Source organism: Falco biarmicus, chromosome 7 (assembly GCF_023638135.1).
Source record: "Falco biarmicus isolate bFalBia1 chromosome 7, bFalBia1.pri, whole genome shotgun sequence".
NCBI classification, from domain to species: Eukaryota; Metazoa; Chordata; class Aves; order Falconiformes; family Falconidae; genus Falco; species Falco biarmicus.
The window spans coordinates 63626557-63654146 of NC_079294.1; the positions used below are offsets into that span (position 1 = coordinate 63626557).

Sequence of the window (27590 nt, forward strand, 5' to 3'; positions counted from 1 at the left end):
CCTGCGCGGCCTGTGCCTTCCCCACTGCCCGCCCGGGGAAAGCTCAGTGCCGCACAAGGATGGGGCGCTGTGGTCACCCGGGGGTCACCATCCCCTTCCATTGGCACTTTCTCCCACCAGCAGATGCAGGTGTCGCTTGCTGCCTGAGGCTGATGAGCGGGGGACCACTGGTGACCTACGGGCAGGCGGACCCCCGGCCCCCGGGCAGCTTTTACGTGACTTTGCAGATTCAGCTAAAGCCAAGCTCCGTCAGCACTGCGAGCAGCGGCAGGAGGAGCGGGTTTGGCTCTTCCCAAAAGCTGCCGGTTCTTCAGGGCTCTGAGGGAGGGGAGGCTGGGTCTCCGACCGCTGGTGCTGGGCGTCTGTGCATGGATTTGCCCAAATAACATGTTTTCCGTTGGTGCTGGTGGCCCGGCCTCAGCATCTCCCCGGACCCAGCGCCTGGGGCAAGGAGTTTTTCACCTTTTTTTAAAAGAAGAAAACTAATTAAATTGCAGTTTTGGTTTTCTTCATTAGAGGGCAGTAACAGACCCAACTGGGGCCAAGAGTGATGCCCAGGAAAGGGGAGATCATCAGGAGGGGAAATCATTGGGGTGCACGTCCCTGCTGCCGGGTGAGCAGGGAAAGGGCGATGGTACCCAGTGGGACTCCATCGCCCACATCTCCTTTCCTTAGCTCCAGTAGTTTATTTGTATTTTCTCAGCCCACCCCTTTTTTGGTTTTCTCATTTGGCTACAGACAGAGCGCCAGAGTGAAATTCTTCAGAATTCAGGACAGAAATGAGCTCTTCAAAGGCTCTCTGGGTTACAGGCAGAAGACAGCTGCTTTAGAGCGAATGCAGAAATGGGGCGGCATTCACACCCTGCACGGTGAACAGCACCATCCAACACACTGGGAACAAAATGAGACCCACTCATTTATTGTCAAAAAACCTCAAACTTTACTTGCGTTTCTCTCAATAAATAATTTACAGTATATACACACGGTGACACTCCCGTGGGTCTCAACACAGGGAGGAGGTGGTGGGGGGGCCTTCTTGTACTGCCCCCCCCGCCTTTGCCTACGTTTGTTTGGGGGTTTTTTTCCAAGTATCGGGTCTTTCTTGGCCACACTTCACCTTTAACCAGAACTGGGTCAAACACAACCAAAATAAAGTGCTTCACTGTTTGCTTCCAAAATAGGGATACCCCAACCACCATACAACAGCTGGCCACCACTGGAGTGCTCACCTGGACAGTGGGACTGCGCCACACCATAATTAAACAGACTCTCCTTGGCTGGAAATTACCACCCTTAAACCACAGTGCATCGTGCCGTAGGGTGACTGCTTTATAGGAAGGGGAGGTCTTAAGGGAAGCATTGACTTGTTGGCATGCTGTGGCTTGGCCAGCTAAGACTGCTTTCAAGAAGCACTGTGTTTTCAGAGGGATGCTTTGCAGAGCTGCTGTTATCTATGGGGTAGCACAGCAAGAAATAAATGTTTCCTCTTACTTAGTGACAAATTTTGGCTTTTAAAACTTGTGGTTTGAATTTCCAGGGAAGACAAAAACTTGGTTCATCGTTGAACAAAGGAAACAAAAAGTCCAAATGGGCCTAGCTGAGCAGTTAGTGCATTGGGAAACTAAACTGTCCTGTGCCGTGATCCAGTGGTTGCTCTCCTCAGCGCTTCCAAACTGTGATATCCTTATTTCAAAATCTCCCCTAAACAGAATACCTGGGGCACCAGCAAACAAAGCAAGGAGCAAAGTAGTAAACACATATTTTCGTTTCGTTTCTTTCCTTAAACATTTAAAAACCAATTACATCTCTTCATCTGTACAGTCACACGAGATCAATGCCAGGGCTCTATATATTAAAGAGACAATATAAATTACATCCATTGACACAATTTTGCATTTCTCTGCTGCTTTACAAATGGAGCTCTAGAGCTGTTAGGACACAATGAATAGTCACGTTGAGTATTTACACCAGGCTGCCTCTTGGCACCAGTTCAGACTGCCAAATGTAGCCTGTTCCCACCTCTTTTGGTGCTAGCTTGTCTCATCATGCTCAGAGACCTCCCTTGAGAGCAGGAGGTGCCCCCAACAGTAACACGTTTTGGGGCTTGCTTCTGGGAACTTCCCCCTGAGGAAAGGAGGGGAAACCCATCAGGAGGTCTCCAAGATGCAGACCAAAGGTGGTCTTGCTGTTTGTTCAGCGAGTGATGAGGTGAACCACAGAGGATCATGGACAGGAGGAGATGGGCAGCACTACGTGGAGGGGGAAGGAGATTATTGATGGTTTCAAGGCAGGGAACAGACATTTAGAGGCATTTGGGGGGGGTGGGGGGGTGGTGCTCTGCTGCCTCCCATCTCCTGGCTGGATTTCTAACATTGCCCCATTTCTGATTCAAGCCCAGAAGGGCTTAAGGTGCAACTGGTCTGCAATGGGGTTGCAGGTTGCGTCCCCAGGATGAGGAGCGGAGCAGAGACCTAGCAGCAAACAAACAGAGCGCGACACTCCTGCTCCATCCCAGGGCCCGGCCGAGCCGCAGGCAGGCGAGTGGGTGCAGGGCTGGAGGGAGGTGCGGATCGGGTCTCCCACTGAGCAGCCTCCCCACTGCCAGCTTTAGGGGACCGGAGAGCAAATGGTGTGAGGAACTCATCCAACGCTGGGCAGAAGTTGCAGAAACCACTTGGGTACTGGCCAGGTTTCTCCCGTTGCCATCAAGAGTCCTCAGTGGGTCCAGGCAGAGACAAGGGAGCCAGGAATAAAACTACTGAGTGAATCAGCCAAATGAGCTGGCTAAAACAGGAGATGCCCTTTGAACCACAGCAAATGCAAGCTGAGGCTTGAGGACTGTGTCCTCCTTCCACCCAGAAGATGACTGGCACCAGTGGCCAGGCAAGCATGGGACCGTTCCCAATCATTTCTTCAGCCCCTTGTACCACTTTCTGCAACTTGGGGCTGTGGGCAGAGCAGGACATGCCTGAAAAGCGGAGCACGGCCCCAGTGAGCAGAAAGCCCACCCTGCTGTGCTGGCCAGGTCTGGCCTCATCTGGCTGCTCTGTGCCCTCCCCATGGGCTCTGCTCTCTGAAGACAAAGCCATGTTCATGCACGCCAAGGTCACAGTCACCACGTGCATTTTTGGGACGTGGGAGAGCGCTACAGGGAGTTGGGGGCTCCTCAGCACCCACACTACTGGGAGGAGGAGGAAGAGGAAGAGGAGGAGAGGGGGAGGCGAGGAAGGTCCAGACAAGGTACAGTTCAGCAAAAACTCCTGACTGGTCCCATCGGCAGCATGTTCCTCCCAGGCAAGAGCTGGGAAGGTGGAGGACCTGGTGCCAAAGAGAGGGGCTGAGGTTTGAGGACAACCCATGTGGCCCTGATACCCAGCCTCCCATGGTCCAGCACGATCATCTCATCCCTGGTTCCTCCTGCTCCCCTTTCCCCACTCTCCGTGGCGTGAAGGAGCAAACCTCTACAACAAGTACAACCAACCCTGACTCAAACACAGCAGTGCTACCCAGAGGGCGGGGGGTCCCCCCGAGGGAGCCGTGTTGCCCGGGGCGAGGTCCCGTGTCCTTTCATAGAGGTGCAGCTTGTCTTTGTTGGAGTGAAGCATCTTCACATCCTCAAAGGCATAGTAAGCAGCCAACATGAAGTTGACGTCCCCTGTGGTGAGGAGGTCAAAGACGCAGGACTGAAAGTAGAGGTCCTCCACGGGCAGCTTTTCCCTGCACTTGGCCGTGGCCGTTTCATACGTGAAGGCCTCAGGGGGGGCTGGCAGGCTGGGCCCCTTCCTGCGAGCACGACCCTCTGTGGTCTGAGCCGATCGGATGGTCTGGAAGTCAATCTGTTGGTTGAGCGGACAACCGCGGAGGCACAGGTAGAGGCCCTGACTGTCCCGGTCCTCCACGGCATTGACCACCTCCTCCGGCATGCGCACAGCAAAGGTGAGGTACCGGCCCACCTGCCTCACCACGATGGTGGTGCCAATGTACTTGGCCTGGATCTCGATGTGTTGGCCAGACACTTTCTCAGTGATCTTCAGACTGTTGGCTCCGTGCTTGTCCCCACCATTCTTGGAGCCATCAGCAAAGGCAGCGGGGAGCTCGTCCATCTCTGCCTGGTAGACTTTCTGGTCCACACACTCCTGGAAGCTCTTGAAGATGATGGTGAGCTGTCGGGGAGGAAAGAAAGGAACACGGTTACCACGAGCAATGACCACCTGAGAGCATATGGCCACCACCGGGAGCATGGGAGGTGGAGGAGCTGTCTGCTCAGCCTGGCTGGGCATGTGGCTTTCAGCTCATAGGTCAGTGCTTCATCCTAAGAAGTTGCCTCAACGTTCAGGCACCCAGGCATGGCCATCCTGCTTCAGCACAGGGATGAGGACACTGTGTATGGAGGCAAGACCCAGAGGCTGGACTGAACGTACCACCTGGATGATCTGCGCTGTTATCTCGAGGCCCAACACTCCTTTGTAGCTAGAGCTGGGTGGAGTATCACTACTCACAGGCCTGTGGCAGCATGCCCATGCATGCAGCGCTGTCTTGCCTCCAGGGCCTGGCAGATGGCAGAGGGGGACAAGCCCTGACTCTCCCAAAGGTGGTGGAGCTTCTCCTGTGGCTCCCATGGCATTTACATCCCAAGGGCTGGGCCTCTTCCTTTCCCTGCTCACTTGCAGATCAACAAGAGTCTTCTCCTCTGGACCTCAGAACACGTCATGCTCCATCTCAACCATGCAGACACACAGGTGTTCGACATATTCAAGTGGGCAGGCCCTTCTAGGGGTGATAAGGGCGCAGACTGAGCCCACCATGCCTCCCCACCCTTTTCTGGGCTCAAACACAGATCCCTTGCAGGAGGAAGGACCTCATAGTGCTTGCTTTTCCCTTGCTGACCCGGCTTTGGTGGGACGGCTTGATGAGAAGGAGGAAGAGTAAATGCAACTTGCTCTTCTTCCCATGCAAACTATGCTTCCTCTTCACTTCTTGCAGACTTGCTCTTCATCTTGTGTTTCTTTCCATGAAGGAGGAGTGGTAGGGGGAGCCTCCTGCCACATGGCACCCATGGAGGGGCAGACTGAGACCTGGCCAGTGGGGCAGGACTGGAGTAGAGACAGTTCCAGCAGCCTCAGGGCAGGTACGCCCAAAGGCTGAGTGTGAAGGGAAAAACAGGCTCCCCAAGGACTGGGCTGGGCAGGCTGGTGGCTCCCAGCACCTCTGCTCCCAGTGGTGCTGGTGAGGAGCCCAGAGCTGTCCAAAGCCCTGGCAATGTCCCTCTCTCCCACCCACTCCTCTGCTGAGTGCCCAGATGCTCCCAGCCCTGCAGCAGCCCTTCTCTCCCCTCCTCGGCCCTGTCATGAGGCACCACCGTGTGCTGGGTTTCAACTGCACTACCCCTTGCATGGACCTCCTGCTACCTCCTCTGGGTCCGGCCCTGCCTCTGGCTGGCGGAAGAAGGGCACACCAGAGAACATGGGGTTTTGTGCAAAAACACAAAAGAGCCCTATGGACCGAGAGGCTCCCATCCTTTCCAGCAGCACATGGTCCTCTATCAATGACCCAGTAGCGCTTTCCACAGCTCATGCTGCAGATCTCATGACTAACTCCTCACCGCAAGCCCGTGAGGCAGATAATGGTGAAAAGGCTCAATTAAGATGGTGACCCTGGGATCCAGCCTAGAAGCTGCAGTTCCCTGGGGTCCTTAAGGACCAGTTTCCTCAAGCCAGACTTCCTTTCAAGTTTCAGCAGGTTTTGATGTCTTCTGGTAGGTAAGGAGTTGCGAACATCATTAAGTATCTTTAAGGTTTATTAGGGACAGGCCAAAACCAAAATGCCAGCTCTAGTTCAAGCTAAAAAGGTCAAACAGAGCTGAGAAGCAGTCCCTGCCCTAAATTTGCTTCTCTCCTCTCCCCACATGCAGGGAGAAGCAGAAGTCCCAGCCACAGCAGGACAGGACACTTCCAAAAGCAAGAGGGTGCTTCCTGCTAAGCCTCCCCTTTTTTGGCATACCAAGTGGCCTGTTAACTTCAGAGCTTGTGCACCATGGAGCAACACTAATAGTTCATCAGCTCCAGGTTCCTCCTGAAGCTGAGGCCGTGCCACACAAGTCCTGCACATTTTCACAGCAGCATATTTTCACTTGGGTTTTCTCAGTGTTTGCCTTGTACCTTCAGGATGTTTATTTCAGGCTGTCAAAGCACATCCAGAACAGACTGTGCCCCACAAAAAGCCTCGACTGGGCTGCAAACCACAGAGACAATAACGAGCCTGGGCAGAGGGGAACACAGCGTGAGGAGCTCAGCTCTCTCCAGGGTTTTTCCTGCAATCTGGAAACTCCCTGGAGGGCAGTCCTGGGTTTGCTTGGACCTTGGGTGTCCTCCAAAAGATGCCACCATCATTCCTGGTCTGGCTGTTCACAACCACCTGGTAGTCGCCCAGGTGGAGCCCTTTAATTTGCAATCCCTCGCTCTGGCCGTGATGGCCCTCTGAGCTGCAGCATCTCAGCCTGCTAACCGTGATGGGGCTGGATGTGCTCCGGGAGAAACCACAGGCCATTTACGTGAAGGTGGGGACAAAGGAAGGATGGGTGTCTGCTATTTAGGGCCAAATGCTCAAATTCAGAGGAGCCCCCACCTGGTCTTACCCTCCCCAAGGAGATGTGCGAATGGCAGAGGAGAGAGACAGTGGAAAGAAAGGCTGCTCAGAAGCACCTCTGCCCTTGCCCACCTCTGCGCACAGGGACATGCCCAAGGCTCACCTTGCTGGTGGCGGTGGCCGTGGAGCCAGGCAGCACCGGCGTGTTGGTGACCTGAACGTTCAGGTAGTTATTGTCTATGAGCGGCCAAGCCCCTTGCACCTTGCAGGTTTGGAAAGTGTCTGTGAAAGTCCTGAGGTGAGGGTCCCCGAAGAGCCCACAGTGGGTGTAGTTGGGGGTGGCCGAGTGTTTGTGAAAGCTCTTCTCGTAGTGGCAGATTTCAGGGCTATCAGAGCGCTCCTGGCTATCCCCGGGGGGCAACGTCCGGAGGCGGGGCTGGGATGTGGGGCCATCCTTGGAGCAGTTGTGTTGCCCCATGAGATCGTCTATGCCATGCACGGCGGAGTGGTAGGCCAGGTCACCCCTGCAGGTGCGGGCAGTGCGGCGGGTGCAGTGCGCGTAGGCGCGCAGCGCCGTGCAGAATTCAGGCACCTCCTCCGCGCCCAGGTGGTGGGAGCCCGATGTGGCCGCCCAGAACTCAGAGTTGCACTTGAGGATCTTGCATGGAGAAGTCACTGCGGGAGGGGGAGGAAAACAAAGGTGGTCAATGCTTGCACGCCTGCGTGTGGGACACCCAACCCTACCCCCGGCAAGAGGTTGGTGTCCTCCTCCCACAGACCAAACTCATGACATTGGCTCTACCGCGTGACAAGGCCTCGCTCGCCAGTTGTGACCCTCTCACATGACCCAACTCTCATGCATCAAAGCCAAAGAAACCAACAGGATCTGCCCCAATTTCAGCCAAGAAAGCAAAGAGCATCCCCCTTTTAGATTAATGCTCCTGGGGGAAAACCAGGGTGTGGAAGAATGGGCCATAGTCATTAGCAGCGATAAGACAGCATCATTAATGCGGGGGGAGATGCAGCTGGGTTTTTAATGCCTTTTTAGGGTTTGAAATTCACAGCTCTGTGCTGCACAAATTCCCGTGCACTGTGTCCAGACCGAGCTCTACCAGCGCAAAAATCCGTCCACCTTCCTTTTCCTCCTTCGTGGGCATGGGGAAACTGAGCCCCAGCACGGCCGCTGTGCCCCAGCCACACGTCAACGTGCAGAGGTTAGAGCAGGATCTGTACGTGACCACCCCTGCAGCAGAGCCAGCGGCCACCTCACCATCCTCATGGCTGCAGCAGCGCTGGGAGCAGCGCCTGCCAGTAACCCCGTGCCCCTGGAAAGAACCAGGAGCCAAAAAACCTCTTTCTTGACTGCTGCACACCTCTGCCCAGCCCCAGGAGCCCATTCCCCACCACAGCCCACTGAGAGAGAACAAGAGGTGGAGGAGAAAAACCGGTGCGGCAGGGTGCAGGGATGCCAGCTGAGCCCCCGCCTCCCCTTTGTGCCCGCCTGCGTTGCCCACGCGGAGGCGAAGGCGAAGGCAGCAGGGCTTTTGCCCAGCCAGAGCCCCAGTGCTTGCTGGCAAGGCGGAGTAAGGCAAAGAAAATTCAAATCCTGCTTTTTCCCTCCACAGCCTCTGCCCCCTGGGGCCTCCCTGGAGCAGCCTCGAAAGCAGCTGTATGAAAAGCACATGGGCATCGCTGCACACCGCACAGACACCGCTCTGCCCCTGCCAATTTGGAGTCTTGTTGGGCCAACCCAGGCTCACACCACTTAAAATTCACGGTGTTTTCCTTCATCTCCTCTTAATGGACCCCCTCGGAGGGCTTGGAGACAGGATGGGCTTAGGCACAAAAGGCAGCAGAAAGAAGGAAAGCCCCACCATTTCCAGATGCTTTCATGGTGCCTCTCGCAGGCATATACGTATATTACTGTCTCGGGGTTTGCTTAGAAGGAGGCTGGCAAGGCATCTGTGCCAAAACCATTTCAGATTTGTTTAAAAAGAAAGTTACAAACCCCAGTATTGTTTCAGGGAAAACAGTATGTTTTAGTTTTAAACATCGCAGTGCTGGAAACCTAAACACAGTTGGTGCTGGAAAATCAGAAAGGGAGACCGGGGCCATAAAACACTAAGCAGTCCAGCTTTAAGAAACAAGCCTGTCTCCTCTCCCTTTCCAAGAAGAGTCAAGCGCAAATAGGAAATGGTGACAGGTTCCTCACAGTTTTAAAACTCGTGTTTAATAAACTCAGATGCTAGCAACAGCACCAAGAACCCAGGAGCTGTTTTGTCTTGGCAGCATCTCATTTAAACCTGCAAGAAGCTCTGTGGAAAGCCTTTAACTCGTCATTGACCAGAGGTGACTTGGTCACAGGCTTTTGACCTGGGACATGGGCTCATGTTTCTGCTAAGCCTTCTGCACTGTATGGCTCAAATTTAGAAATATTTATTATTTCATACCGCTTTCTTTTCTACCCCAAGAGTGTGGTTTTCCACCAAAGACATTTTGCTTATCAGCGGGCTTCCCATCACAGCCAGCTGGGTTGCAAAGGAGTATTATTGCTTCTCCCAGGTGAGAAATGGGATGCAAACAATGTCTTGTTACCAGCACGCAAAAAAGCCCGGCTCCCCAGTGCTGCCCACCTTGGCTCGGAAGGTTATACATTCAAACATGGCTGTTGCAATACGCTACAGCTAACACAGTGCCTAAACCCAGAGGGAGAAGTAAGGGATGGTATTTAATGCTGGCAGCTGCACACAGTAGCACAGTCAGAGTGACAGGAGCAAGCGAGTTTGCTGGCACAGGGAGTGCAAGCAGGGGCGTCTCAGGGCAAGATGCTCGTGGTGTGGGTGTGGGTTTATCAGGGCGGAAAATAAGGAAAATGCATCTCACTCCCTGTGATGAGATACTGTGAGCGTAGCTTTGCAGATGCCCCAGGACCCTCCCAGTGGAAGGCAGGAGTCAAAAAAGCGTGCAGGAGCGTGACTAGTCCCACTATTGCCAGTTATCCCAAACAGTTGTGGCATGAGGCAATTAAAATCATTGCTTTCCTAGTAGTTATGCTAATGTACAGCTAGAGGATACCTTGAGGTTGCATGCGGCCGAACACGCTGTCACTGCAGTCAGACTTGCCAGCATAGCCCCAGGAGGAGCTGGAAGACATGTCCCTGGCCGTGCAGGACCCACACCCCCCACTTCACCTGACAGCTCGCTCAGGCACCAGGATGCAGCGTGCAAAGCATCCCACCCAGCCAGCCGTCTGCAGAGCCCAGGCTGCTGCACGCTCTGGCTGCTCCAGCCCTTCAGCTGCTGCGTACAGGGGACTTTTTTTTAATAGGAACGAAGCCATAGCCTGTTGTTCTTTAAGGACATGCTTAATTCGCTTGAATCAGGAGATTCAGGCATGAGCTTGTGGCAGCCTACAGACAGAGCAGCCCTCCAACACCCAGCGCTGAACGCGTCCCCATGCCGAGCATCCCCCACTGCAACACTGCCCAGGGTCACGCGTGACTTTATAAGGTACCGAGTTTAAAAAAATCCAACAGAACTGAGGGCAGGGAAGCCCATCTCCTTCCTCCCTGGGCCTGAAGGGGGAGCGTTCTTCTTTAAGATGTTATCGCTCCGGTTTTGGCACCCATTCCCTTTTTGCTGTTTCGCTCAGGGCCCCATATAAGGCCAGATTTCCAAAGCCAGGTGCCGCAGCAGCAGAGGCAGCCTGCGAGCAGGGCTGCACGCCCTCCCGGGCTGCTCACGCCTGGGCTTTCCCATAGACATTTCTCCAACCACACCAGTGGCCACCGAGTTTGGCAACCCCCTCCCGCTGCTGGGGAGGGACCGTGGCCGATAAAGGCTGTGGAGGAGAGCAAACACAACCCTCTCCCCCTCCTGACAAGCACGCCTTGCCTCGTCCCTTCTGGCAGCAGCTTTGGCACAGCGGTGCAGGCTCATCTGTACCCAGGCCAAGAAATGATGTTTATTCAATTTCGCATAATCTATTTTCCATCGACTCACAATGGATCTGCTTTTCAACCACAGATGACTTAGCACGGAAATAAATCCCTCTCAAGCAGGAACCCAGCAAGGCTCTCCTGGGATCTGAGAGGCACCCCTGGGTCTGGGTGATGCCACCACCCTTGTCCATCGCAAAGGGGTCCTTCATCCCAGGGACGGGTGACTTCAACCCCTGGTAGCTCAGCCACCTCCCAACCTCCCTATCACCTTCTCCTTTCAAGGCCTTGGTGCCACTTAAACCAAGGACAGAATTTCCTTCAGTATCTTGAAACCAATGGTTTCAGTAAGTTTAATGCCAGAAGTAATCATTAAATCATCGGGACTAAGACAGCCCCCTGTGCGTAGCCCCCTGCCCCATGTTTGTTCAGGTATACCTCCCATGAGGACTTCTGTGGTCTGCATGGGCTGAAAAGCCACCCCTTTCCTCAGCAGGCTGTTTCAGGAGTTTATCACCTTTACAAAACACGGGTCTTGGTCCTAAGTGGATTTTATCTGACTTCATTGTAAGGACATAAAAAGAACCAGTGATTTTCTCCGAAGCAGTAAAAGGTCCGCTAGTAACCAGTATGTTTCCCACAAAGATATTTACACGTTGCAATCGAGTCACTTGTCAATCTTCTAGATAAGCTAAACGGTTTGCACTTTTAAGTTCTCACTGGAAGGTGTTTGCCCAGCTCTACCATCAGACCTCCCTCCAGCAGGCTTGTTTCCTGCAAAACCTACCACCCCGCCAGGCGACACCGATGCTGGACACACGCTCACTGCTCTCCCAAGGTCACCCCTTTCGCCGGGCCACTGCACCGCAGCAGGCACCAAGATGTGCTGCTTGGCCAAGACCTTTTCCAGAGCACCCGGTTTGCAAAGCACCAGTCCTCCATCCAGCAAGCATCCCATGGCCCACCAAACACATGCTCAGGAGCCTGGGGTATCATGCGACCCCAGCCCCACTGCTCTGCCCTTGTCGTTGGTACATGATATTACATGCTGTTAAAATTAAGTGTTCAAACATATTATATGCACACATCTAACCTTAACAGCCTTTTAATTATCAGTGCCCCCCTCTTTTCCCTTCAGCTGGTATCAGGTTACCTGGATTTCTTCTACCCAAATCACGCTCTTTCAGAAAACCAGTACAAAATCAACAATTCATCTGTTCTCCTGTAATTTCTGTAGCAAAGAGAATTACTGGAAATTAATTTCAGTAATCAAAAGCCAATTCTTTTAAGACTCTTGGGTGTATGTTAACCAGACCTGTTAATTTTAAAGTGCTCACTGCTAAGAGATGTTGTTTAATATCCTCTTGGTTACTAACGGGCTGGAAAGTATTTCATCACCCACATGTGATGCAAATACATCATCCCGCGTCTTTCCAAATACATAGATTGAAGTGTAGATGTGCAAGCCTCACACATGCAGTAAAAGGCTTTTTTTGAGAACACAGTAAAATGTAATTGCCTTTGGCCTCAGATCTGAGCACCTAGACTTAGGCTCCTGAACACATATTTATTTAAGTAATCTAAATAAACATATTTATGCTGACACCTCAATAGGAAAGGCGCAATTCTTGGAGGTGCTAAATACCTGCAACATCTACCAGATTCAAGGTGTGGGCTGCTCAACTCCTGGGCAGACAGCAGTCACCACCAACACCAAGATGACCCCCAAAGAGTTAAAAAAAAAAAAAAAAAAATCACATTGCTCCTCAAAAGCCTGGCTGATGCGATCCCTTCCAGCAAGGCTTCAGAAGTCCAAAACAAAACCAAAGGGGATGGAAAACATCAGCCCTTTGCGTCCAGCCCCTCGCACTGTCCCTGTCCTAGCAGGGAAGTCTACACAAGCCACCTCATGTGCCAGCCATCTCGATGCCCGTTGAGACTAGATATAAAGAATAAATTTTTTACAATGAGGGTGGTGAGGCACTGGAACAGGTTGCCCAGAGAGGTGGTAGATGCCCCATCCCTGTAAACATTCAAGGTCAGGTTGGACTTTGAGCAACCTGCTCTTGCTGGAGACGCCCCTGCTCACTGCAGGGAGGTGGACTAGATGGCCTTTAGAGGTCCCTTCCAACCCAGACTATTCTATGGTTCTACGACACGCATCAGCCGGCGCCTTATCACACCAGGGAGAGCAAGAAGCCCATCGGAGCGGTCCGCAGCCCTGATGGATGGGATGCCATGGGCAGGGGCAGCTCTCCCGCAGCCCCCCCGGGCACCGCGGGGCCAGGGGGACCCAAGGGCCACCTGACCCAAGCTGCGGGAAGGGATTTGTGCGCGATGGCAGCACGGGGCTCTTCCAGCGACCTCCTTTGAACTGTTAATCAAGCACAATCTTGCAGAATAATAGCCTGGTTATTATTGCCTTGTTTGCATAACAAAGAGGCCCAATAAAACTGATTTGGCTGTGCTCAGAGGGGGTGTGAAAGATCAGCCCTGAGAAAAGAGCTGCAGGAATGCAGCAAACTGCTCCAAAGCCTCAACCCAGGAAGAAAGACAATGCAATTTGCCATCAAGAAAAGCCCAATAGACCAATAAATTACCCATGTGCAAAGGGATTAGATCAGGTTTCAGTTGCACTGAAGTGGGGGGAGGACCCGGAGGAGGGAACTGAAGGAGAAAAATAAACCTGACTCTTAAAGAGCTGGAGCTCATATTTTGCAAGGGCGTGTGTGGGGAGGGTGGCTCGGAGGGGCCACCTTCCCCGCGGGGGTTTGGGCTCTCTTCCACCGGCAACAGCAGCCGATGCGTTAAATCCAGGCAAAGGACGCACTGACAGCGTGACTCGGGATGTCCCTGCCACCACAGCTCCAGCCACGCAGCATCTCCTAACCCGGTCCTTGTCTTGCTGGGGAAAGGCTCTCTCCAGATCCTTTTAAGTCAAAAGAGGGACACAGAAGGAGTTTTCCCGTTTCAGCCTGTGTCAGTCACTAAAGCATCTGCAGGACCTGCCGCGGCCAACTCCCTTTTGTCCTCAGTGCCGGGTTCACGGCCCCCATCTCTCCTCTCCAGGCGTGCGGAGACACGGGGCAAGCACAGGCAGGAAAAAAGCAGAGTCAGTGTCTTCGCCAGCTACGGCACAAACCGTTGGATGCTGCCGAAGGAGCCCTTGATTGTTCCTGTCACTTAGTCAGCTCTTTTGACTCAGAGTCAGCTTACCACTGACCCGGCATGCTCAGCGGGGGCGAATGCATCTCTCCCAGCCCCCCTCCCTGCTCCTTCAGGCTCTCTCCACATCCCCACGCAGGGAGAAGGGGGAGCAGACACCATTGGAGAGGGCATCAATCATGGAGCTTGCAGCTGAGGCCACGAGTGGCTGACGATGCTGCTCTGAGAATTACCAGCAACCCTTGGGAAGTTCAGGAGGCGTGATGGGCTGAAAGGAGGAACCACCCTTCACAGCCGGAGCAGCCACAGTCACACACAGACTTTGCTTGTAAAACTTCATCCTGGGATTCAGGCTTCAGCGTTGCCTTTGCCGCAACTGTTGAGCTTTCACCTGCTCAGAGGAAGGATGGTTCAGAGGATGCAGGTTTTGCTCCACCACAAGCTGGCGGATGGAGGACAAGGAGAGAGGGAAGCAATCTCTGATTCTCCATCTGCAGAAGGGTGCTAAGGAAGCTGGCTGCCCGCCATGGCGTGCTGTGGGCTGGGAAGCGGTGCTGGAGCTGCACACCTGACTTTCCCGGCTGGGGAGGGCCTAGCTGCTTTCACCAACAGTCCTCAAGAGCCGGCAAATCTCCTTGAGGGGAGTGGTCCATTTTACAGATGAGGATGTTGAGGACGTGAAGGGTTTCACCCAAGATGAGCCCACTGGGAAGAGAGGTGGATTCGCTCTCTTCCTGTGCATGAAGCATTACCCACCGCTCCCTCCCCCAGCCAACACCACCCATGTCCCCATCTCTCTGAAGCAGTGGTACCCAGGCAAGGCCACCTCTGCCAGCCACCCCCATCGCCGAGTACTTTGGGTTTGCAGCAGACATCACTCTCCCCACGCCTAAGCTGTTTTCCCAGGGTGCCTTTGAAGGCACGGCTGCCACCCACCAGCGCCCCAGGGCCCCCCAGGTGTGGCAGTGGGTCCCTCACCCTCCTCCCCCTCGCCCGGGCCGCGGCAGGGCTGGCAAGGAAACGCTTTCTGCTCACAGGTGTGGATTCCCTCTAGGAATAATCATCCCCACCGTGTTCTTGTGAAATTTCAACCCTTCAAACGGAGAGGTAAATGAGACACGAAACAAGTAGATGGAGAGAAGCCCGGAGCACATAAATCTGGATGAGGCAAATTTATACAATTAAATGCCTGCCAAAAAATTGCGGCATCTCAATCGGAGGCGTTGGTTTGCGCACAGGGCGTGGGGTGGCAGCTGCCCGGCTGGCAAGCAGCAGCCCCATGAGCCCACTGAAAACCCAAGTGGGCACCTGACTGATGCTGGAGCTGCACCCAGGCACACAGGGGATCTAGTGGATCCCCTCTTGTAGGCTAGCTCCACCTGGCACCAGACTCACTCACCATCACTCATGCCCCACGGAAGCCACAATATCTGTTCCTCCTTCACAGCCACAGACCTTCAGAGGTTTATTTATTTTCAAATGCATCCGATTGCTGGCCCTCCTGGGCTCAGGTTTTCGTTTTAAGAGAAAAAGTAACTTTCTAACTGGAGCCCACCCCTCCAGTCCCGCTGCTCCCCACCTTCCCATCCCCAGCACAGTGATGCTCTCACATCGCTGTGGGCCGGCAAAGCCCAGAGCCAAGATCTGTCCCTAATATGCCCTGCCACATGTCCCTGTCATCTCAGAGAGGGCCGGCTGAAACGTGTCACACAGCGAGAAAAAAAGGTAGCTTGTCTGAAAACCAAAATGCCATAGATCATTACTAGGGCTTTGGGGACCAAAGTCAACAGCTGTCCAGGAAGGAGAGGAAACCGAGGGAGGAGAAAATACTTTGGGCTCAAGTGAAGCTTGCTCTCTGCCTGACCCATAAAAACCACGCACATGCAGGGACAGCTCTGCTTGCTGGGAATTAAATGGCCAGACTGCCTTGGATGCTCATGCAGTGGAAAGCGGGACTCGACACCCTTCTGGTGCTCCACCCTGAAGGACTTACTGTTCTCGCATCGGCAGAAGTGCCAGCCTCCAGCTGCCCCGCACACCACGGCTGAGCTGTTAGACAGAGCGGCTCAGTCTGCGCCTACGAGGGCTGCGTGTGTGTAGGAGCCAGCTTGTTCTCTGCAGTAAGAGCCCGATGACTTCATCAAGGGGATGGCATCTGGTTTTGCAGTTGGCCATAATTCAATTCTCCCCCTTGCTGCAGGAATTTCAGCTGGTGAAGCAGTGATTTACTCAGCCGGACTGCACTTGAGTGCAAAGCAATCTTGAGGCTACAATCGAACGCCCTGTTATTTTGAGAGCCCAGGGACAAGGGAATAAATATCTTCTTCTTTTCATCCCAGTAGTTGCCAAGTGCAGGGTACAAAGCTTTTTAAAGGCATTTAGGGGCTCTCCTCTTACAAGAGCGCTCCGGGTGCTCTGCACAGCCAGGCAGGGCTCTGCCTGCACAGCTCACTTCTGATCTGCAGCATCAGGACAGCATTTGCTAGGACAGCCAGAAAAAGGCCAGGGCATCCCCTCACCTGCCCCACCACAGCCGCATCTCCAAGCATCCCTCATCCTCCCCCAAACCCCTCCCCCATCGCCTCAGCATGCATCACTCCTGGCTTGCAGCAGCCTTAGTTCACCCCAGCCCCCTCCACACCACCTGGGACCCCAATGCTCTTTTGCTCGTGGGTTCCCACACTCCCCCTTATTCCTGCTTCAGAGTCTGCTCCAATGGGAAAAGCAAATCAAACCCAACCAGATGGACCAACCCCGCTTGTCTTTGACCTTCTTTGCTGTCCCACTAGCACTTATCCTTTGGTAGCTGTAGGGCTCAGCTGTGGGGTCCCCAGAGGGACTGATGGGCTGAGGAGGGGCTCGCTTGGGCCATACACCACCCTGCCAGAGCCTACGGTTATTTTATGGGATGTGCCCATCAGGAAGCCAGAAGAGAGCCAGCAAAACTTGTTGTCACTGGGGCCAGATCCAGCGCTGCAGCCTGGCTCTCTGGGGACAGCAGGTTGGTGCAGGGAGATCAGAGCCCCCAGGTTAGTAAGTTTTTATGGCTGCCCAGCCCTGTGAGCGCTTTCATGTGCACATCCAACTCAACACAGCTGTTCAGGCCACAAAGAAGGAAACCTCAGCTGCTGCCATGATAAATCCAAAGTCATTCTTAACATTCCCCCTGTTCTCAGTAACCAAGGGCTGGGAATTTCAGGATTTTCTGTGGAAAAAAGCAACATATCCACCCCATCTGCATTAAACGTAAGGCGCCTCCTTCCAGCCCCACAACGAGCCTTGCTGGCAATTGCAGAGAACTCCCTGTTCCAAGTACGAGACCAGCTCCGAGTAAGCAACAAAACAGGGAAGCCAAAATATTTCCAGGTTTACGTTTGAAATCCTCCCTTCTTCTCTGCCCTGACAACAACCCGCAGAGGCGCGCTCCTCCTCTGCCACCACCTTCCCCGGCCCCCAGCCCGACTCCCCATTTGCAGCATTGGGGGGGGGGGTGTTGTTTTAACAGCTTCTAAGCCCCCCTGCTCAATTTCGGCTTAATGCTGTGATCACTTCCCTCCCTGCCACCGAGACAAAAGCCATTTATCAACCGATCCAATACACCTCCAGTAGGGAGGGATCCTTATCTGGAATCAACCACATTGCCTGGATAGACCAAGGGCAGAAAATCCCAAATTTTTTTTTGGAGGCCGGAGTGTATTACAGCCAGAACAGCAAAACTAAAGACAAACGGGGAAAGCCAAAGCAAACCAGAGTACGAGGGGGAGAGCAAAGGCTGACATCTGCGGCAAGACACGCAGGGCCAGATTTTGAAAGCACAAAGGGTACAAAAGGATTTGCAAGAAAACTCAGCCCAGCCCTTAATGGGAGGCAGGGGCTGGGGTCTGCCAACCCCCCCCGGGGAAAGCAGGGTCTCAGCTGGGAGGGGAGAGCACCCATGAGCACCCGATGCTGGGACTGGGCACTGAGCAGGACTTCTGTCGGAAACTGTCCGCAGTGGCCTGCTCTGCCCAAACCTCCTTCTCCAGCTGCCCCACGCTCAGCGGCCACCCTGACCCACGCAGAGATGACCCACGCTGGTGACCCCAGCCCAAGGGTGCTCGAAGGTGGGGGCTGCCCAGGAGGCAGCAGGGTGAAGCCACTGGTGTGAGAGCAGCACAAGCGGGAATCCAGCCTGGGGGGTGTATGTGGGGGGGTTAAGCAAATAAATAAATAGGGCAGGACTCAGCGAGACACTGATCTGACATGCCAAGCGCCCGCTTGGGCAGCCTCCAGCAGTCCCGCTCACCCAGGGCTCTCAGGAGGAGCGCGAAGCTTCCTCAGGGCTGGGAACCTGCTGGGAACCCACAAATTCCCAGGAAGCACAGGCAAAAAGGGGCAAAGGATATGCCATGGAATAAATCCCCTCCTTTTCCTATCTTCCCACCCCAAAAAGCTTTCAACGAAAGCCCCCGGCATGCTCCCAGCCCTGCGCATGGGGAGCACCGTCTCCGCCTGCACCCCGCTCCCGCGGGCTCCGGATCGCCTCGTTCTGCCAGTTCTTTGCACCTTATTTGACTGCTGAAGGGAGAATCAAACAAAGCAGCCAGCCAGATCTCCTATCAAGTTCTTTCTTGCACCGTAAATCTCACAGCCTCAACGCTTTGCAACTCAACTGCTCCGAAAAGGGCGTTAAGCAACACATATGGGAGCAGTTCCAGAGTTTCCAGAAAAAAAAAAGAAAAAAAACCAAGGGGTTCAGCTTCCAGCCTGCTGGGAAGTCCCTCGGGAGAAGTGGGGTCCGCAGGGACACCTCAGTCTTAAGGGCAGAGCTGAAAAGGCTCGCTCTCCTGCTGTAAGGCTAAGAGGGCAAAGGGGGGGGGGGGAAGGAAGGGCGTAAAGCAGTTATTTATTTATTTACTACATGTGTCTGCAAGACGGCTTCACCTACGGTTATGCAAAAGAAAGGCAGAGGCGATTTAAAAATTAATAAATGAAAAAAAAAAAAAGACAGGGAAAGGTTTACTAAACTAGCAAGATAAACGGGGAGATTTAAGCGTTAAAGCTTTTCTTTCTCACTCCTGCTTTCTCCCCTTTCCCCCCCCACCCCTTGCAAATGAAAAAAAAAAAAAAAAAAAAAGGAGGTAAAGAAACTGGAGAGTTTTGGAAGGAACAAATCCGCCTCTGTGGACTGGGTTTCCCCTCCCCCAACAAAAACAAGCACTCAGGGCTTGAAGGAATTTGCAGGCAGAGATCTGCCAAAAACATTGTGAAAAACTATGGGGGATTCATTGGAAACAGATGGCGTTTTCAGCTGTAATTCTGAAATTCTCTCCTTTTCTGACACAATACAAACAAACCGGGGGTGGGGAGGGGGGCGCGGGGACCCGCAGTAGGTGCGAGCGGCCGGGGGTGCGCGGGGAGGGCTCGGCCGGGCAGCCGATGCTTGCGGGACCATTTGGTTGCCATCCCACCCCCGGACAGCACAACGGCTCCGGTGCTCTGGCCCGAGAGGGTGTTTTCCAACGAAATAATGGTGCTAAGCCCCCCGAAACGCCCGGCCCGAGGCCGGGAAGGGGGGCAGCGCGGCGCGGGGGGCGCTCCATGCCGCCCGCGCATCCTCCGCCGCCCGCCGCGCTGCCTGGCCCAGGTGAGCCCCGGGCCGTGCTCCCTCCTCCGCGGGGCCCTGCGACACCCCGGACCCCCCACCTTCCCGCAATCACAAAGCAACGACCCCCCCTTACCCCCTCCGCAACAGCTTTCTGGCTCTTCCCTTCCAGGCGGGCTCGGAGCGGGGACCCCCCACCGCACTCACGGGCAGGAATTTGGCATCTGGGGCGTTCACGTGGGGGTCCCGCGTCCTGTGCTCCCCCCGCCCCCCCCCCGCCAGGCACAGAGCACACCCGGGAACGGGAGAACAACGTAACCTGCCTGCCGCTGTCAGCAACAACCCCCGGCTGCCTCCGCCCGGGATCGCTTTGCTTTCCACCATCTCCTTCCTTGTGGGATGAGGCAGCGGGGAGACAAAGAAGATGAGGTCAAGGAAAAACACCCAGCGCAAATGCTTTGGGAAAAGGGATTGGGGGGGGGGGGGGGCACCACCAAAACTGAGCCCCACTTGCTTATTTTAAACATGTGGCAAACTGCTGCAGAGAGGGGGAGAGAGAAAGAGGCCCAGAGACGGGGAATGGAGGCGGCTGTCCAAAGGCTGCGAGAAATACAGGAAAAAATTCTTCAAAATAAAGAGGCTGTTCCTTACCTGAAGGGAAGATGCAGAGAAAGACAGGGAGGATTTGGAAAAGTCCCAGGGCTGTGGATCCTGCCCCTCTCCCCATACCCATCCATCCAGCTCGAGCTTTAACCACTATCCTCTCCCTGGAAGAAGAGTTTAAAAAGAAAGAAAAAAAAAAAGAAAAAAAAAAAGAGAAGGGAGAGGGGGAATAAAAAACAAAAGGGAAAAATAAATCAATCGAAAGAAAAGAATTGGGGGGGGGGAAATCAAAAGCCCCACATGGCTCCGAGGAGCGATGCAGGGACGGGCGGCCCCAGCTCCGGGCTCCGGTGGCCTCCGCACTGAAAGATTACACGGACTTTTTCTCCTTCTCCTCCTCCTCCTCTCCTTCCCCTCCCATTACAAAACAGCTCAAACCATCAATCATCCCGGCTGCCTTCCAATGTCTGCATCCTCTCCGTGCGCCTCCTCCCCTCCGGAGCGCGGCCGCCCGCCTCCCCGGCCATGCTCCTGCGGCGGGCGGGCGGGGCGGGGGAGCCGGCGCCGCGCTGCGCACCGGGGGCGGCGGGGAGGGGGCGCTGGGACACCCGCACGGGGGGGTACGGCCGTGGCTGCAGCCCCACAGGGATGGGGGTCGGGGTGGGGGGTGGCGGGGGTCCCACGCCGCGGGGGTGGGCAGCGGGAAGGGCTTTGGCGATTTTGCCCTGTCTGCCCGCCGCCGTGCGCCGCAGTGCTGTTGCTGTTTGGGGGGGGGGGGGCTTCCTCCCGCCCCATCGAGGTCGCAGCAGCCAGCGCGCCCTCCCTGGCTCTCTCCCCTGGGCCTAACAAGAGCACTTCGCTTTGGGTTTCTTCCAGATTAAGCCGTTTGGAGCAAAGAGGCCACCGTAGAGCAAAGGGGGGAAACTGAGGCAAGGAGATGCTGGGCAGCTCGTGCAGGGCAGGGATGCGAGAGCCATGCTGTGACCCCCGCCTGCTGGGGCACGGCCAGCCCCCCCGGCACAGGGAGCTCCTCCATGCTGTCCCAGCCCCAGCTGCGCCGTAAGTGTGAGCATTTCACAACCTTTCCAGGTCATTCACCCACACGGGCACTGGCAGTGGCACTGGCAGCAGTGAGGTAATCCCCGATGACTAAGGAACGGCAAGTCTTATAGATCCTTATCATTAGACCAATAGTCCTCAGAAAGGGGGACAAGGGTTCGGAGTCCCCAAATCCAGCTGCCAGCCTGCTGAGGACTGATGGAGAGGACTAACATGTACCTACACTCTCTCAGGATCTCAGCCTGGTCTGCAGCCTGCGTATAGGCCTGGATGTTCCGCTTTCGCTGGGAGAAAGTCTCAGCAGTTGTGTTGGTACCGTTGTTCTGGGGCTCTCACTTCATAAGCACCCCTTAGAGACCCTCTGAGCAGCCCCCGGGCAGATGGCAGCCCTGGGAGCACCCTCCCTGCTCACAGACCAAGCAGGTGGAGCAGCAGCTCAAAGCACACAGGCGTTGGGCTGCTGGGCTTAAAAATCCTGCTCTTGTCCACCTCCTGCGATGCCACAGGAGCGGTGAGCAGATTGGATCCGAAGCTCCACCATGCAGTGGGGCTGCTCCACCCAGGAGGCCAGGAGGGAGGCATCACCTTAACAGCCCACTTGGATCTCTTTAAAATTTCCCTTGAAGGATGTTTTAGCCACAGTGAATTAAGACACCTTCACTTCTGAATGAGATTGCCTACGGGTGTAATACGCTTTAATTAATACGCTTTAACTTCCCTGCTTTAGATCATTAGCTCTCCTTTGATTAAGTCCCCCCTTGCCATCCTAATGTTTCATCTCCTTTTTCTTGGGGACCTTATGCAAAGAAAAGGATGCTGTTATTTTTACCCAATCCTCCCAACTCTGTAAATGCCCTTTAACAACGTGTTTTTCCTCCTGCAGCTTGGTATAGGCCTGGGATGCTCTTTGACTTTACATCTAGCTGTCCTGGGAAATCCCCTTCTCTTCTGCCTCACAAATACCCTTAAGGATGCTTTTTGGAGTGATGGTAGCTTAAAGTCTCCAGTGACAGCTTGTGATCTCCCTGTCGCAGATTGAATCTTGATTTAGCTATAACAGGTATCCCATGGAGGGTGAGGCGAGGAAGAGGAAATGGGAGCAAATATCCAAGAAGGAACGATAACTATTAATACCTATCTAGTTCTCCTTGTGGGGTTTGAGCCCTTTAGCCTCCAAACGAAGGAGGAACATCACTGGGGCTTTATCTAGGCTGCAACAGGAATTACAATGCTGAAGCTTTTCCACCTGGGGACCCAGATGGGATCCAAAAATCCTGGGGCCTTGCCTGCTTGACTTGGAGATGTGTTTTGGTCCTGATCCTCCTACAGCTGCGCTCAGATGATGTCCACTAAAGTCAGAGGGAGCTCTGTGTGCAGAAGAACTGCCAGACAGTGCCAGACTGTGCTGGGCAGAAGATGAAAGCTGGCAGGCCAGATCCAGACCCGTAGCAAAGGCAGCATGGGAGGAATGCCTATTCGAAGCACCTCGTTGTGGGGGATATCAAACAGGGGCAAGCATGTCCAAACCCTGCCAGCTGCTGCTATCGCCCAAGAAAAAATGCCTGCTGATGGGATGTGTAGGGAGCTGGAGCCAGAAAAGGCCTGGGAAAGCTGGAACGGGCCTGGTGGGAGGAGGGAGAAGGTCCATGAGCTGGGGAGAGCCCAGGCAGGGGGAAAAGATCCAGGAGATGGGATTTCAGACCCCAAATCCCTTCCTCTTGCTCTCACCCCATCCTCTTGAAATGCAACTTTTGCTTTTATTTCAATCTGAAAAACATCACTTCTGCTGTTATCCCAGCTGATAACATATAGCATGATCTATTTATTTTTAACTCAAAAAAACATCTGAATTACGAACTTCTAAAAGCCAGCTGCCAAATAGCTGCTGGGAGGCTGGTTTTATTGTTTGACCTAAAGTGCCACTTCGGTATTGCCGTTTTGTGGCAAGCTAACACATTGCAATGATAGACTGGAATCCAGTTTGAAGCATTATTTTTAAAATAAGACCCTTGTTGGATCTTCTGCCTTTGGTGAAGGGAAAACTGCACTGCCATAAAGCAACGGTCCAATGCCCCTGGCGCCAGTTTGTAAAAATTTCTCCTTGATTTTGCTCAGTTGCATCATGCATTGCAAATGGGATTGCTGTTTTTGGCACCGATCAAAGCAGTGGATTTCGCTGGAGAAAACAACAGATGTGTCCAAACTGTAACTGCAGAGCAGGAAAAGGCCCCAAATAAGGTGTGTTTCTGAAATCCTGCTCCCCCTCCTACGTTTTTCAAATTACCTTTACCTTTCTGATTAGCTGAATCAAAGACCTGGACTTTAAATCACCTACTGAAATCGCTGTCTATGGGAAATTCAGATCCCTGCCTTGCTTAACAGGGATATCTAGGCTTGGAAACATGGAGCGACTGCATTTTCCCCAGCTTCTTTCCTTCTCAGAGCCTGGCTGGGGCTCCCCATTTGGGCAGTGCCGAGCCTGATGCTCTTTGCAAGCAGTATGTGGGAAACCGCCCACCGCTAAAATGCAAACACCTCTGAGGCACACCGGAGTTACGCTGAGCAGCGGCTCAGCTCCGGGAGCAAAGGCACCTCCGTGGTCAGCTGCGCGTTGATTCTCGTGTTTGGTGGTGTTATGGAGGGGTGAAGAGCTGATAGCATTCTCGGAGGTATTTGCAGGATGAGCAGAAAGATTCCCAGTTCCCAGGGGAAACACAGCTGGAATCACTCGTCTGAACTTTTCTCTGCCCTGCATCACACCGTGTATGGCCGTGGGCTTCAACAGGGCTGAATGAACATGTCTAATTTGAACCCTAAGGTTTACAGATGATACCTCCCCTTACAGCCTTCCTAATGGAATTATTCACTACCTGTAATTATATGGCTAAAATAGTAAACATGGGTATTTCTGAGGACTGTAACTAGTAGTTAGAGAAATGGATGTCAGGGCTCCTGGTCTGCTCCTGACTCTCCCATGAACTTTCTGCGTGGCCACTCTTCACACAACTATCTCCACACAGCTTCAGCACGTGCCTTTGCCTGCTCTGCCTCAGGACAAGGCTTTCAACGGGCTCTGCTCATGGCTGGGCTGGGGTAAGGCACGGTCACCTGCGCAGGAAGCTAATCCTGAAATGTGGTGCAATGATACGTGTTTGGGGTGAGCGGCAAAATGCAAATTGCTCCCTAAAGGAGGAAGAAAGGAAGTTTGGAGTGGAAATCCCCAAACTGTTGTCTAGGGAGGTTTGACAACTGATCCCGAAATGTTCGTGGAAGTAAACCCAAACACCTGTGCTCTGAAAAGTTCCCTTACTAAAGAAAAAGATCTCTGAGCAAGAAAAACAAACAAAAAAAACCCTCTTCATCTTTTTAAAGTAACAGCCACAGCTCTGATGTTTGCAATACTGGGAAACGCTGCAGTTCATTTTAAAGACCTTCCTTTTACTCATCATACAGGTTTTTTTATCATCATTTTACAGTTTCCCTGGCTGACAGCACCAGCAGACGCTCTCCCTGAGCTGTACGCCTTGAAGCTGCTGAAGATGCGTCTAAACCCCCTTCCCTACAAACCTTTTGCCTTGCAGTACAATTCCTGGTAGGGCAGCTGACAGGGAAAGTGTCCCCCCAAGGTTTCATTAGTGCCCCACGCTGAACTTTTGCAGTAACTGGATGGGGCAGGCGGAGGTGATGGCATGGAGCTGGGCTTTGAAGGCCAACACACTCCTGTGCAGCGAAGTGCAGAGAAGAGTTTGCTGGTTTAAGCTAATCCACCTCCCCGCAGCTGCCCCTGTGAGCACTAGATTCACCAATCTGGCTGTGTAAAAAAAGGCCAGTGGGTTGAAGGTGGAATAAAATAAAATTTTATAACTCCAATAAATAAAATAGTGGGAATATTTTGTTGACCTGCACCTTTGCATCCTCAGATTAACTGATTAACAGCAGCCCCAACTGAAGTCGCTGTGGGTAACCCTGCTGTGCGCGCCCCCTTCAAAATGCCTGTTCCAAGCTCACAGCCATAAAAATCACCCCTAAATGCTCACAGCCAGGCAGGCTGGACAAGGGGAAGGGAAGATGGACTGGTGGAAAGCTTCCAGTTTCACCCATGACAGAAAGTGAAACAAGCAGGGATATTTTCAGGCAAAGAGAGTTCATCCCATCAACCTTTTTTTTTTTTTTTTTTTTTTTTTTTTTTTTTTTTTGACTGGTGGCATTCATTCGTGTCTCTCCCTTGCTTGCAAAGCCCTGTGGGGTGAGGCCTGACTCCTACACAGGGGAGGATGTAACCATCCCTTGTTCGGCAGTGTTTGGAGGGCTGGCTGGAATTCACCATTTGTATATTTACTTCCCTGCAGGGAGCTGGTCTTCCTGGCCCAGTCTCATCTTTGGGGTAAATATAAAGCACTATCTCTTTAGTGTAACTTCTTCACATCTGGGCTCCCCTCTAAAAAAAAAAAATAATAAAAGAAGAAGGTGGGCTGGGAGGTTCCCAAGAGCAAGTTCAAATGGCCAAAAGTCAGCTCAGCAGAAAAGATGGATAAATCTGAACTGCCAAAAAATAAGCAGCACGGAAGAATTGCAGAGAACTGGGTGTTTTATCAGCAGAGACAGAAAACACTCCATGTAATGGGACAGCTTTTCTCTGCTGCTTTTAAAAGCTACTGGTATCTTGAGAAAGTGCAAACATAGCTCCCTAATTCTCCCCCGTCTAACCGACAGGTCAGCTAAGGACATCTCCTGGATCTCATTTAAAGGTGGGAGATAGCATCGAGTGTTTGCAAATCTACATCTTCAGCCCTTTGACAAAGGGGTGTTTAAAGTATCCTATGGAAAAAGCTTTGTGAAACCCAACTGCCTTTCCCAGGTCTTCTTTTGTGAATTCCTGACAGCAGTGGCCAGAAATACAGCCCACTGCAGGACCCCTTTCCTGCGCTCTTGGTAGTGGAACCCTAAGCAACAGTGTCCTCAGCCGATTTAAAACTTTTTGCTGAATATCTGAGAAAGAGAACATTCCTTCTTATGGGGAAAAAAAATAATTAAACAACCTTAATCCAGCACCTCTATAGGTGTTTTGGCAAATGAAAGTGGGAGTTTTTTTTGGGGGGGGGACGGAGCAGCTCAGAGGTGGCACCAGGAGTCCTCCCAGGTGTGCCCAGCTCCGGGCTGGGCTGGGACCGGGACTGAGGCTGGAATTGGGCTGGGACTAGGCTGGACTGGGGCTGGGGCAGGGCTTGGGTCTGGGTTTGGGCTTGGATTTGGGCTGGGCTGGGCCGGGGCTGCGGCCCCACTGGGTGGTGCTGTTATCCCTGCGCCGCCTGCAAAACTATCCAATTTATAAAATAAATGCAATCCAACGCCGCCTTAAACCACATGACATAACAGCAGCTTGCGAGCTCCCATTAAAATCTCAATTTGGGGAAATTGATTCTACCTCTGAGCAATTGCGATGCAATTACTCCAACAGGCAGCAATCAAGAATCACATCAAAACACCACCAAACTTTCATCTCCTGCCTTGCAACCACCACCACAACAAAAAGCACCTGTCTTGCAAACACAGCCCGGTTTCCTTAAATATATATAATATTTAGGAAGGGCAACGTGCAGGTCCCAAGAGTGGAAACAAGCCTCAACAGGGGCTGCTAGGGCTGGTGCCTCCAGAATGTCCTGGCTGAGGACTATGTTGTGCCCCTGCCTCGGCTCCTGGCTGAGGTTATGGGCTATTTACGGACTCGGTTCAGCAGCAGCAAAGTCTCCCCCCGGCCAGACACGCTCCAGCTGCCCGTCCTCTCCCTGCGCACAGATGTGGCCGTCCCTGCCCATGTCCCACATCTGTCCAGCTGTCACCCCCTCTTTCTTTCCCTCGGAGCCTGCGAACACCCCAGCGCTTTGCAGCCACGGGAGTTAAGGGAAAGCTTTGTGTCTCCGCAAATGAAGCGCTCCGGTCTCGATAATCACGATCAGCCCCGTGATGAGCTATCCAAAGGAAAGGGGAAAATCCTGGGGAGGGTATTTTTGGTTCTCATCAGTGGTCTGCAAGGAATTATTCCATTGACTTAGCCCAGCAGGGTGCATTTTTAGTGGCAACCATCAGAAGGAAGGATAAATGAATAACCGCATGCACGCCAGGCTAGCATCAAGCCGGACGGAGGGAGCGAGCTGGGCAGAGAAAACGGGAAGAATCGTGGTTCCTGTCGGCTGGGGAGGGAGCAGGCAGCCGGGGACCGGGAGCGACAGCCTCAACAGGTCCCGCGGAGGAAGGGCCATGCAGGGAGCCGGGGGCAGCGTGCTGCCGGGGGGCCCCGCGCAGCCCCCCGCCCCCGCTTACCTTAGCGGCCGCATCAGCCTCTCCAGCCCGCCGCGGGGGTCGGTGCAGGGAGCGGCGGCTTTTTTTTTTTTTTTTCCCAGGAGGGGTAAATAAAACAAAAATAAACCCGAGCCGAATAAACCCCGATAAAATAAAACAAAATAAAATAAAATAGTACAAAACGAAAAAAAGGAAAAAGAAAAGACCCCGCCCACGGGTGGAAGCGGCGGTGGCGGGGGGGAAGGGCCCGCCGCGGCGCAGGCAGCCCCCCCTGCCCGGCGCAGGGCAGCCCCGGCGCGGTGCAGCGCGGCCTCGCTCAGCGGGACGCGGGGAGCCGCATCGCCCGCCCGGAGCAT

General features: G+C 53.5%; 1 protein-coding gene across 2 annotated transcripts; it reads right to left on the reverse strand.

The window, feature by feature from the left end:
* RGMA (repulsive guidance molecule BMP co-receptor a) lies at positions 1-27590 on the reverse strand. 2 transcript variants are annotated; one of them, XM_056347486.1, is made up of 4 exons: positions 27256-27590; positions 19924-20039; positions 6749-7260; positions 1-4163 (listed from the first exon to the last, which is right to left on the reverse strand). In XM_056347486.1, the coding sequence occupies exons 1-4, from the start codon at positions 27588-27590 to the stop codon at positions 3462-3464; spliced, it is 1665 nt and encodes a 554-aa protein (XP_056203461.1). In that variant the 3' UTR covers positions 1-3461. The 2 variants fall into 2 exon arrangements, with proteins under 2 accessions (XP_056203461.1, XP_056203462.1); XM_056347487.1 differs by lacking the exon at positions 27256-27590 and having other exon boundaries at positions 2-4163; positions 19924-20281.

Bases quoted from the DNA above. Each gene is read 5' to 3' on its own strand.
- RGMA (XM_056347486.1), bottom strand. From the start codon at position 27,590: ATGCTCCGGGCGGGCGATGCGGCTCCCCGCGTCCCGCTGAGCGAGGCC. The intron at 20,040-27,255 runs GTAAGCGGGGGC...CTCTTCTTCCAG, and splicing joins AGGCTGATGCGGCCGCTAAG to GGAGAGGATAGTGGTTAAAG. The intron at 7,261-19,923 runs GTAAGGAACAGC...CCCCTCCCGCAG, and splicing joins TCTCTGCATCTTCCCTTCAG to TGACTTCTCCATGCAAGATC.